The 13121-nt window shown below is 44.2% G+C and overlaps 1 protein-coding gene across 1 annotated transcript in view; it reads right to left on the reverse strand.

Moving 5' to 3' along the window:
* Nucleotides 1–7476: 7476 nt before the first annotated feature.
* The window catches only part of DNAH3 (dynein axonemal heavy chain 3), a 211951-nt gene continuing 206306 nt past the window's right edge, over nucleotides 7477–13121 (reverse strand). Inside the window, exons 60-62 of the mRNA XM_054453424.2 lie at nucleotides 11056–11260; nucleotides 9712–9849; nucleotides 7477–7873 (exon numbers count right to left, since the gene is read on the reverse strand). Coding sequence (XP_054309399.2) covers nucleotides 7520–7873; nucleotides 9712–9849; nucleotides 11056–11260 — 697 coding nt within the window. The 3' untranslated portion in view covers nucleotides 7477–7519. The remainder of the gene's footprint in view (nucleotides 7874–9711; nucleotides 9850–11055; nucleotides 11261–13121) is intronic.

The raw sequence follows: 13121 nt of genomic DNA on the forward strand, positions 1-13121 counted from the left end.
AGTCTGCACCTGGTGAGGGCCTTCTTGCTGTGTCGTTATATGGCAGAAGGCATCACATGGTGAGAGAGAGCGAGAGAGGGCCAAACTCAAACAAACCCAGTCTCATGATAATGAACACACACCTGCCATTATGACATTCATTCATGAGGGCAGAGCTCTCATGACCTAATCCCCTCTTAAAAGCCCTACTTCTCAACACTGTTGCAATGGGGATTAAGTTTCCAACACATGAACTTCAGACGACACATTAAAATCATAGCATTCTATCCCTGGCCCCCAAAACTCATGTCATTCTCACATGCAAAATACATTCATTCTATCCCAGTAGCCCAGAAGTTTCAACTTGTTTCAGTGTCAACTCAAAAGTCCAAATTCCAGACTGATCTAAATCAGATATGGGTGAGGCTCGAGGCACAATTCATCCTGAGGTAAATTTCCCTCCAGCTGTGAGCCTGTTTTATCTACTACCAGGATACAGTTGCAGGACAGGCATCAAATAGACATTCCCATTCCGAAAGGAAGAAATAGGCAAGAAGAAAGGGGCAACTGTTCCCAAGTAAGTGTAAAACCCAAGATAGAAAACAATATTAAATAAGATAGGCCAGACATGGTGGCTCACGCCTGTAATCCCAGCACTTGGGGAGGCCGAGGTGGGCGGATCACAAGGTCAAGAGATCAAGACCATCCTGGCCAACATGATGAAACCCTGTCTTTACTAAAAATACAAAAAATAGCTGGGCGTGGTGGCACACACCTGTAATCCCAGCTACTCAAGAGGCTGAGTCAGGAGAATTGCTTGAACCCAGGAGGCAGAGGTTGCAGTGAGCCAAGATCACGCCACTGCACCCCAGCCTGGCAACAGAGCGAGACTCCATCTCAAAAAAAAAAAAAACTGAAGATATCAGAATAATCATCTTTCTTTGACTGCATGTCCTACATCCTGGGCACACTGGGGTGGGAAATTGACCCCCCAAGGCCTCAGGCAGCTGGACTCAGTCTACGCAGCATCTCTCATGGGTTGGAATCTCATGCCTGCAGCTGTCTCAGGCTGGAGTTACACACTGGCGGCCTTACAGTTTGGGGCCTCAAGAACTGCCCCATTCTGATGGCTCCACTAGCCATTGCCCTAGTGGGGACTCTGAAATGGCCCTGCCCCTGTGACAAATGTCTTCCTGAGTCCCCAGACTGTCTGCAACATCCTTTGAGATGGAGGTGGAGCCTGCCAAGGCACCACAGCACTTGTGTTCTGTGCACCTGTAGAATTAGCATCACATGGATGCTGCCAAGGTTCACGGCTTGTACTTTTAAAAAATTATCTTTTTAATTGACATATTGTATCTAAACAGAAATGGGACAAATTGTACATTATAATTGTGTATATATTTATAGGGTGCAATTTGATGTTTCAATACATATATATATTGTATACTGATCTACAGCTTGTACTTTCTGGAGTGGCAGGCCCCATGTGGGCCCACTTGAGCCATGGCTGGGGCAGCTGAGCTGGGAATTCATCTGTACCTCTCTGGAAACCTTGCCCTCAAGGTCCTAGCTTGCCTCAAAGATCTCTGAAATGCCTTTGGGGTTATTTTCCCATTGTCTTGATGAATAAAACCTGGTTTCCTTCTACTCATATTAATCTCTTTTAAAAGGGCTGCTTGGCCAAACCCTTAGTTTTCTCTACTGAACATGCTTTTTAAAAATTCTTTAAATCCAGGCACGGTGGCTCATGCCTGTAATCCCAGCACTTTGGGAAGCCGAGGTGGGTGGATCACCTGAGATCAGGAGTTTGAGATCAGGCCAACATGGCGAAACCCCGTCTCTACTAAAAATACAAAAATTAGCCGGGCATGGTGATGGGTGCCTGTAATCCCACATACTTGGGAGGCTGAGGCAGGAGAATTGCTTGAACCCAGGAGGCAGAGGTTGCAGTGAGCAGAGATCATGCCACTGCATTCCAGCCTGGACAACAGGCTGAGAATTTTCCAAATCTTATTCTACTTCCTTTTTCATCACACATTCCATCTTTAAGTCATTTCTTTCTTCTCTCATTTTACTATAAGCCACCAAAAGAAGCCATTCAATGCCTTGAATGCTTTGCTGCTTAGATTTTTTTTTTTTTTTTTTTTGCCAGATATGTTCATCATTCTTAAGTTCTGCCTTCCACAAAGTCCTAGGACATAGACATGGTTCCACCAAGTTATTAGCAACTGTATAACAAAGATGGACTTTACTCCAGTTTCTAATACCTTGTTCCTCATTTCCATCTGAGACCTCATCAGAATGGTCTTTACTCTCCAATTTTCTACCAACATTTTGATCACAACCACTTAAGTAGTCTCTAAAAGATTTAGGCTCCTACTACAGCTCCCGTCTTCTGAGCCCTCACCAGAATTGCCCTTAATGCTCCATTCAGAGCAATCTAGGCTTTTTCTAGCCTGCTCCTCCAAATTCTTCCAGTTTCTACCCATTACCCAGTTCCAAAGCTGCCTCCACATTTTCAGGTTCTTGTTATTGCAGCAGCCCTACTTCTTGGTACCAGTTTTCTGTCTTAGTTCATTTCGTGCTGCTGTAACAGAATACCTGAGACTGGGTAATTTATAAAGAACAGAGATTTCTCTCTTACAGTTCTAGAGGCCAGGAAGTCCAAATTTGAGGAGCCCACATCTGGCGAAGGCCTTCTTTCTGTGTCATAATATGGCAGAAGTCATCACATGGCGAAAGACAGTGAGAAAGAGCTGAACTGACTTTTATTTTTTAATTTTTATTTATTTATTTTTTTCCTCTGATAACGGAGTTTTGCCCTTGTTGCCCAGGCTGGGGTGCAATGGCACGATCTCAGCTCACTGCAACCTCTGCCTCCTGGGTTCAAGCAATTCTCCTGCCTCGGCCTCCCAAACAGCTGGGATTACAGGCGCCTGCCACTACACTCGGCTAATTTTTTTTGTGTGTGTTTTTTTTGTTGTTTTTTGGTTTTTTTTTTTTGACAAGTCTCGCTCTGTCCCCAGGCTAGAGTGCAGTGGCGTGATCTCGGCTCACTGCAAGCTCCGCCTCCCGGGTTCAGGCCATTCTCCTGGCCTCCCAAGTAGCTGGGACTACAGGCGCCCACCAGTACGCTTGGCTAATTTTTTTTTTTTTTTTTTTTTTTTGCATTTTTAATAGAGACAGGTTTCACTATGTTGGCCAGGCTGATCTCGAACTCCTGACCTCAGATGATCCACCCGCCTCGGCATCCTGCAGTGCTGGGATTACAGGAGTGAGTCACTGCACCCGGCCTGAACTGACTTTTATAACAAACCCACTCTGGCAATAACATTAATCTGTGACCTCCTGACCTAATCACCTCCTAAAGGTTGCACTTCTCAACACTGTTGCTTGGGGATTTTCTAACACATAAACTTTGGGAGATACATTCAAACCACAGCAAAGCCTTTGGCGAAAAGAGACAGAGAAACGTAAATATGCTGGCAGGTGTTCTGGCCTTCCCATGGCCATTCAGTGAGCACATAGCCCAGCCTAGCTTGAATTGACAGACATGAATCTGCTGTTCCTTCAGCCACTCTCCTTCCAGCTGGTTTCATTGTGGAGGTATTTCCCTGTCCAGAGATGGTTCTAATGTCTAAAATTAATTGTTTCCCATGCAACATAGGGCTTATGAAATCAAGCCAACTACTTCATCTGGTGGTCAGCCAGTGAAACCAATCTGTTTCTGCATTGGAGGAAAAACTGGCTGTGCTGGACCAAGTGAGACATGTCTCTAATCTCCATCGTGGGAGATGGGAAAGTTCCTTTCTAAGTAACTCAAGGTGATTTAAATTATTTGCATTTTTGCCTTACTCTACTGAGTGTAGAAATCAGCCTTCTCACCCAGCCTTTTCAGGATGGAAGTCCATCTCATTGCTAGCCAGTCTTTGAGCATCTTCCATTTGCCTTAATGTGAATTTTACATGCCTAGCCCCTTTGCAAACATGCGTTTACTGTTACACAAAAGCATAATTGTCAATTTACTCTCAAATCTTCCATGTAACCTGTGTTCTGTTCTTAATAGCATTTTCCTCACTTTCTCTCCAAAACTATAAAATCCCCATCTTGAGTCTCTCAAAGGCAGAACCCACCTTCCCTACATCCCCACCTTCAATGTAATTATCTTCCAACACTGATAAGGACTGAACATAACTGCTTACCCAAGAGCTAGATTTTTTTTTTTTTTTTTTTTTTTTTTTTGAGACAGGGTTTCGCTGTTGTCACCCAGGCTGGAGTGCAGTGGCACAATCTTGGCTCACTGCAACCTCCACCTCCCTGGCTCAAGCGATTCTCGTGCCTCAGCCTCCTGAGTAAGGCGCCTGCCACCACACCCAGCTAATTTTTGTATTTTTAGTAGAGACAACGTTTCACCATGTTGGCCAGGCTAGTCTTGAACTCCTGACCTCAGGTGATCTGCCTGCCTCAGCTTCTCAAAGTGCTGGGATTACAGGAGTAAGCCACCGCACCCAGCCCCCAAGAGCTAGATTTTTAAAGAACAAGGACTAGCTTGGTGACAAGGTTTGTCTGATGTCATCTGCTGAGCTATTTATAGGCAAGGCCTGCAGCTTCTCACCGAGCTGATCTCTGGCCATCTCTTCCCCAGGACTCCAGCCTCTAACTCGCCATGATTTCTGAATAGCATATTGCTCTTTCACAGGAGGAGACATTAACTACCACATCGGCCCAAATAGAAAATGACCTCAAATTTCAAGCAGTCTTTCTCTTCAAAGTGGAGAACATTTTTTAAATTACAAAAATTTAATCCATCATATGAAAACAGTCTGTCCCTTGACCCCTGAGGAATGAGACCAGTCCCTGCCTCCCTCAGCTTTTTGTTGCTGAAGCTGTGGTTGGAGAACTATAATTAAAATTCAGTTGTTCTCTTAGTAACCCCCTCACTGACAGCTCCTTTACAGCTTGCGTTGTGATTTACCTACCAGTCCAAGAATCAGGGATTTGAGATCCTGACCATCCTTCTATCCAAAATGACTAACAATCTTATTTGGAACAATAGGGTAGTTCCGGCTATCTGTTCATTCTGATTTTTCCCCCATTGGAAAACATTTGTATTTCTTTCTTGAAAAAATAGCTATTGGCTGGGCGCAGTGGCTCATGCCTGTAATATCAGCAGTTTGGGAGGCTGAGATGGGTGGATCACTTGAGGTCAGGAGTTTGAGACCACCCTGGCCAACATGGTGAAACCCTGTCTCTACTAAAAATATAAAAATTAGCCAGGCATGGTGGCGGGCACCTGTAATCCCACCTACATGGGAGGCTGAGGCAGGAGAATCGCCTGAACCTGGGAGGCGAAGGTTGCAGTGAGCCAAAATTGTGCCACTGCACTCCAGCCTAGGTGAGAGAGCAAGACTCTGTCTCAACAATAACAAAAAAAGAAATAAAAGAACCTGATTCAAAACATTTCATCTAGTGAAGAGGCAGAGAAGCCAAGGCCAGACACATGAAGACCCCCAAACAGTCTCATGTCTTTGCTTAACTACGAAGTGACCAAGACAGGGCCCTGAAATAAGCCACTTAGTGCCACAAGACTACATGAGAGAGTTAGTGAAGAAGTAATGCATCAAGAATGTGATTTTTATCTCCCTCAAGAGTCTCTTCCAGCTGGCCCTGGGGAGAAACAAGTGATTGAAATTTCTTGGACATAGTTGTGTAGTTGGAGCTACACATCTCTTCTAAGATTCTACATTAAAACAGAGCCAAGTCCTTGGCAGGGAGGCAGCGTGTGGCAGTGAAAAATGCATGGGTTCAAGAGCCAGACCAGCACAAACCAGGCTTTGCAGTGTGAAAAAGCTGAGCGATTTTAGGGAAGATAATCTCTCTGAACCTCCAAGGGAGAGGACAGGACTTCCCACCACAGAGGATCAAGTGAGAAATCTAAAGCCCTGGGCACAAAGCATGGCATATAGTAGGCATGCAATAAATATTGCTTCTCTCACCTCCCCTTTCCTCCGGAAATTTCCACCCATCTGTGCAGGCTAGTAGAGAAGCAATTGCGTCCCAGTTCTATCACTGACTAGCTGTGGAACTTTGGGCTAGTTTTCTAAATCTCTGCATTTTCCTCTGTAAAGTGGAGATAATGATAACATCTCCCATCTAAGATTGTTGTGAAAAGTGCATTTTATTTTATTTTTTGCCCTTAAATACAAAAAAGAGTCCATTTTAAATATATCAAGGGGCTTAGCAAATAAAAGTGGCCCAAACCTCTGTCAACCTTTGAGAGGTCTTGGCGGTCTCCCTTATGGCTAGACTAGGAAAGAAGTGATTGAAATTCAATGACAGTTACAGCAAAATAAGAAGAAAAAAAATAAGGCTGGGTGCAATGGCTCACGACTGTAATCCCAGCACTTTGGGAGGCCAAGGTGGGTGGATCACTTGAGGCCAGGAGTTCGAGACCAGCCTGACCAACATGGCGAAACCCCGTCTCTACTAAAAGTGCACAAATTAGCCAGGCATGGTGGTGCACGCCTGTAATCCCAGCTATTTGGGAGGCTGAGGCATGAGAATCACTTGAACCTGGGAGGCAGAGGTTGCAGTGAGCCGAGATTGGGCCACTGCACTCCAGCCAGGGCAGCAGAGCGAGAAACTGTCTCAGAAGAGGAAGAAAATCACCATAAGGGAGCTTAGCCAACTGACCAAGAGTCTATGTTGAAGAGTCCCACTGCCTGTATTCAAATACTACTTGAGTAGCTATCTGATTTGGGGGAGATTACTTATCTTCTCTGTATCATGGTTTCTGCAGCCATAAAATGAGGAGGATAATAATAATGTACTTTACAGAGTTGCTGTGAAATACCTGGCTCATAGCAATTGCTTTATTAATATAATTGTCGTCAACATCATCACCACCACCATCATCAAGAATGAAATGCCTTTGTTCTCACTCATAGGCGGGAATTGAACAATGAGAACACTTGGACACAGGAAGGGAAACATCACACACCTGGGCCTGTCGTGGGGTGGGGGGAGGGGGAATGGGGGAGGGGGGGAGGGATAGCGTTAGGAGAGATACCTAATGTAAACGATGAGTTAATGGGTGCAGCACACCAACATGGCACATGTATACATATGTGACAAACCTGCATGTTGTGCACATGTACCCTAGAACTTAAAGTATAATAATAAAATAAAAATAATGAACTGCCTTTTGGCCAGGCAAGGTGGCGCCTGTAATCCCAGCACTTTGGGAGGCCGAGGGGGGTGGATTGCCTGAGCTCAGGAGTTCAAGACCAGCCTGGGCAACATAGCAAAAGCCCTGTCTCTACTGAAAATACAAAAAAAAATAGCCTGGCATTGTGGTGCGTGCCTGTAATCCCAGCTACTCAGGAGGCTGAGGCACGAGAATCACTTGAACCTGGAAGGCGGAAGGTGCAGTGAGCTGAGATCACGCCACTGCACTCCAGCCTGGGTGACAGAGCAAGACTATCTCAAAACAAAAAGAATGAAATGCTTTTTATTTTCTGTCTTGAGACAAATGCCATCAGTTATCCAGCTGGCACAGTGAGGCCACCCCTCGGTTTATCCAGTGCTTCTGCGGCATGTCTGTTGGAAGCTCAATGGAGAGGACATAGTTGGTAGAGTGGCCTGTGGTGGAGAGGGTTCCTCTGCGGGCACTTGTTTTGTAGACTGGACACACATAAATGTCCTGATGCAGAAATATTGCGCTCTCCCCAGGTTTCAGCCAAATGATGGGCAGTGGGTCATAGAGGATTTTGGGGAAAGATTCCCCAATCTGCATCGTTTTCCTGTCCCAACGGGCACCTTCTAAGAAGAGCCCTTTGATGTAGGCCCCATCTTCGGGGTTATTCTCCATCACTGTTTCTTGTGGGGTTACCTGGAAGAATAAAAAGCTGTGAGTTCCATTGCCTGCCATTTTCCTACATGGGCAGCTTTAAGAGCCTGGAATCTTCTGATACTCAAAGTGCAACCTGGTTGCAATATCTACCTCTCCCAGGATCCAGGGACAATGGGGCTTCTGTGAGAATATTCCTGCCCACCATACATGGGCCAGGCCTGACTCCTGGTCAGTATGCTGCCCTTCCCAATGGTGGGCTAGAGAATGCACTCAAGTAGGAGTCACGTTATTCTAACACATTACCTCTAACTAGCTTAGTGACTTTGCACAATCCCTTCCTTTTCTGGATCTGGATTTATAAAGTGAGGGGTTAGATTCAGATACAGAGACAGACTGGGTACAGTTCTGGAGATGAGTGTGGGGAGAATAAAGCCTTGATTTCTAGTTTCTGTGGTATAAAGACTTCCACCATGGTCAATTTCAGCCTACCAACTATTTAACAACCAGCTCACAGAATTCCTGAAAATGTAACAGTTGGCCCTGGTAAGCTGATATGAGTGAGCTCCAGCACACCACTGCTTAGATTCAGAGGTGGTAAACTCAAATTCCTTTAGGTAATTGCAGAAAATGGACAAAGCATAGGAGAATAGGGAGGGGTGGGGATTATAGTGAACCAGAGAGCACAAGCTCCATTTAAAATCATTCAAATTATACTTTAAAAAATGTTTGTGGTGAATGGAATTTTTTCCCATTTCTAATTCTAAGTACATATTGGAAGAATAGGAAAAGGCTATTGATTTTTATAAATTTAACCAATATCCAGTGACCTCGTGAATTCTTCTACAGATGCTCCTCAACTTACAACGGGGTTATGTCCTGATAAACCCATCATAAGTTGAACATATTGTAAGTCAAAACTGCATTTAATATACCTAACCTACAACAAATATCATAGCTTAGCCTAGCCTCCCTTAAATGTGCTTAGAACACTTACATTAGCCTATAGCTGGGCAGGAATCATCTAACACAAAGTCTGTTTTATAGTAAAGTGTTGAGTGTCTTATGTAATTTATTGAATACTATACTAAAAATGAAAAATGGAATGGTTGTATGGGTACTCAAGGTGTGGTTTCTACTGAATGTGTGTTGATTTCACATCATGAAGTCAAAAAATTGTAAGTTGAACCATTGCAAGTAAAGGACTCTATGTTTTTAATCACTTCGGATTTCTAGGTATACAATCATTTCAACATCAAGGAAGATGGTTTTATCTTTTTTTCAATGTTTATCCTAGTCATTTTTTTTCTTGTCATATTTATTTTGGCTTAACATTGTCTTCAAAGGCTAATCAAGTTAAGTTCATTCATAAACTGATTTAAGACATAGGGCAACCAGTTTGTGACCTCTGGACTAGATGATTTCAAAGGATCTTTCCATATAATTTAAAATTCTACAATGCTCTGTATCAGTCAGTCTTAGCCATTCTACTCTCTATATATGACAGGCTGATGCTTGACTGTTGGCCATTCTTTTAACTTTACTCCAAGCGAAGGACTACCTAAGGGCATTAACATTCTTCTAAATGAAGAGTCCACCACATTGAACAAACAGAGTGGGAGAGTGCCTTCATTTTTGTTGTTCTGATGGAATCTGGAAAGATTCCCTTTTTGTATACACAGAGACAAAGCATTGGGAATCCTCTAATTATTTTAGGAGTAGCTTTTAGAGCTACTGTAAATTATGCTAAATGCTTCATATGTACCATTTCAGAAGCATTTGGGTCTTAACACATCCACATTTTTTGACTCATAAGGAAATTGGCAACATTGCTTTCTCTGGTCAGCCCCTTGAATGAGCCTAACCCAAAGCACCCCTACCTCAAACTCAAATCCAATGTGGTCAATGGGGATGGTATATTTCCGGGCATAATTTTGAGAGACGCCAGTCAAAAAAGACTGTGTGAAGTAGAATCCAGAGATCCAAAATACCACAGGGGGCCCCTTGTCAATCCATTCCTGGAGAGCCACAGAAATCAAGATTCAAAATCAACAACACATCAAAGATAGTTCAAATGCAAGTAATGTAACGAGTCCCATATAAAATATGTTTTTTCTTATTTTTCTTGAAACAGCCCTCTTGGTTTAGCTTCTATCTTCCCACTTTTGAAATAAGGGTACAAAGAAATATATTTATACTTTAAGAAAAGCCCAGGTACTACAAAAATTATCCAGGCGTGGTGGTGGGCACCTGTAGTCCCAGCTGCTTGGGAAGCTGAGGCAGGAGAATCGCTTGAACCCAGGAGGCAGAGGTTGCAGTGAGCTGAGATCTTGGCATTGCACTCCAGCCTGAGTGACAAGAGTGAAATTTCATCTCAAAAAAAAAAAAAGAAAAGCCCAGTTGCAAGCTGATATCAGGGACACAACAGAGAGTGGTGGGGACTGTAGCAGTGGAGAATATGTACCTTGTCTAAACTGAGCAGCTGCCACTCATCTCCAGCAATAGTCGCCATGCCATGCGAGAACGCAGGCGCGTTGTTTCAGGTCTTCTGTTTTTTGCAGTACAAACATCAGATTTTTATATGTAAAAAATCAATGTTTATATGCTGCTCAAAAATGTTTAAATTACCAGGCAGCCAAACCAAACATAATTATTGTCCAAATCTATCTCATGAGCCACCAGTTTGTGACATTTATTCTAGTTCCTGTTCCCGTCTCCATAGGCTATAATCTTTTTTTTTTTTTTTTAGATGGAGTCTTGCTCTGTCGCCCAGGCTGGAGTGAAATGGTGCGATCTCGGCTCACTGCAACCTCTGCCTCCCAGGTTCAAGCCATTTTCCTGCCTCAGCCTCCCAGGTAGCTGAGACTACAGGCATAAGCCACCATGCCCGGCTGATTTTTTTGGTATTTTTAGTAGAGATGGGGTTTCACCATGCTGGCCAGGCTGGTGTCGAACTCCTGACCTCAAGTGATCCACCTGCCTCGGCCTCCCAGAGTGCTGGGAATACAGATGTGAGCCACTGCGCCCGGCCAGCTATAATCTTTTCAAAGACTTTCAAGTCTCCCTCGTGCTTCTAACTCCAGGAAGACTGTTGCCAGAGGCTCAAACCAGGATGTTCTGTGGCTGCCTGCCCTCCTCCCCCTGCCTCTAGTCTGTCATTTCAGAATGTCCTCTCCACCTAAGTGAGCATGCCAGGTTCTGGGTTACCCCTGACTCCCAGGTACCTGGAAGAAGGTCAGGCGGGCCAGCAGGTCAGCCACGTAGCCCCCCAGGGGCTTCAGTGATGGGTAAGACTTGGCTGCCCACATGGCTGGCACTTTACCCACAAGCATGCTGTTAAAGACTTCCTCTAGCTCCGAGGACATCAGGACCTGTCCTTTGATGGCTCGGCCAAGATCGATGAGGCTCCTCCGAACCACTTTGGTCAGCCTGCAAGAACAGAGGAGCTGGCTGAGCTGGGCTCTCTGGTGGCCACATGCTACCCAAGTCCACTGACTGCTGTCTCCTTGTACTTATCCCCTCTTTAAAACATCAGTTAATTAATGCACAGTCATTAAATGAGGAAAAATTAAATCACCCATTACCTTGCTACCTAAAGATAACGTTGATATATATCTTTCCAGATTTTTCTCTATGTGAACGCAAATTATTTTTAATGAGATCATACTATATTATCTTCCTGTAATCTGTTTTTCTTTCTTAGCATATAGGAAACATGTTTCCAATTCAATAGAGACCTAAATTGTCCTTTTTTTCTTTTTTTCAGAGATGGGGTTTCACTCTGTCATTCAGGCTGCAGTAAGTAGTGAGATCATAGCTCACTGTAGCCTCAAACTCCTGGGCTCGAGTGATCCTCCTGCCTCAGCCTCTGGAGTAGCTGGGACTACAGGCGTGCATCACCATGCCTGTCCTTTTTAATGACTGCAAAATGTTCCATTTTGTTTAACTATTCCTCTATTGTTGACATGTTATTTCTAGATTGTTGTCACTATCAACAACATTGCTAGCAAAATTCATCCATCTCAATCTTTTTGCAAATTTTAAATTATTATTAAAAATATTTCTAGGTCAAAGAGCACGCACAGTTTTAAGGCTTTCAATTCATATTGTCAAAGTTGTTCTTTTTTTTTTTTTTTTTTTTGAGGCAGAGTCTTGCCCTGTCACCCAGGGGAGTACAGTGGTGGAGTCATGGCTCACTGCAGCCTCGATCTCCCAGGCTCAAGGAATCCTGCCACCTCAGTCTCCTGAGTAGCTGGGACTACAGGCACATGCCACTATGCCCACCTGATTTTTTTTTTAAGTAGAGACAAGGTCTCCCTCTGTTGCTCAGGCTGGTCGCAAACTCCTAAACTCAAGTAATCCTCCCACCTCAGCCTCCCAAAGTGCTGGGATTACAGATGAGCTACCACGCCGGGCCCAAGCTTTTTTATCGACTACAAGGTGCACACCTGAGAAAAGGCAACTAAGGGCAGCCTGGGAGATGTCAAATTCACCTGCCTGTCCCTCTGTCCTCTATGTTACGAGGCCCAGCCAAGCCCGGAGGTAATTCACCTAAGGAGACCAAAGAATCTGCCACTACAAAGAGCTTTTCATCTCCAAAGATTTATGGAATCTCAACTGAGTGGACATGAGAATGATCACACGCAGGAAAAGGATTTCTGGATGTGTAACCACTAAACCATTGTATCAAGAGGAATGTGGCCGGGTGTGGGGGCTCACGCCTGTAATCCCAGCACTTTGAAAGGCCAAGGTGGGTGGATCACTTGAGGTCAGGAGTTTGAGACCAGCCTGGCCAACATGGTTAAACCCCGTCTCTACTAAAAATACAAAATTAGCTGAGTGTGGTGGTGCACGCCTGTAATTCCAGCTACTCGGGAGGCTGGGGCAGGAGAATTGCTTGAACCCAGAAGGTGGAGGTTGCAGTGAGCCGAGCTAACATCGTGCCATTGCACTCCAGCCTGGGTGACAAGAATGAAACTCTGTTTAAAAAAAAAAAAAAAAAAAAAAAGGAATGTAAAATTCAGACATGTGTTTGCTAAGCAGTCAAGGGTAAAAGCTACCATCTGAGGGATTACACCACAGACCTCTATTATACCTAAAGACCTACTTGCAAAGATTCTCTTTCTATTCTTGCAACTATGAGCTCTGCTAGTTTTAAGGTTTTAGTACCCAAGGAAAGAACACTTGCCCAGAAGACACAGTCACAGTTCCCCTGAAGCTGAACTGTTGCTGAATCATTCTGGGCTTCCTGTATCACTGGGTGAAAAGGCAAAAAAAAAAAAAAAAGAAA

The sequence above is a fragment of the Pongo pygmaeus genome, chromosome 18, assembly GCF_028885625.2.
Source record: "Pongo pygmaeus isolate AG05252 chromosome 18, NHGRI_mPonPyg2-v2.0_pri, whole genome shotgun sequence".
Lineage (NCBI taxonomy): Eukaryota > Metazoa > Chordata > Mammalia > Primates > Hominidae > Pongo > Pongo pygmaeus.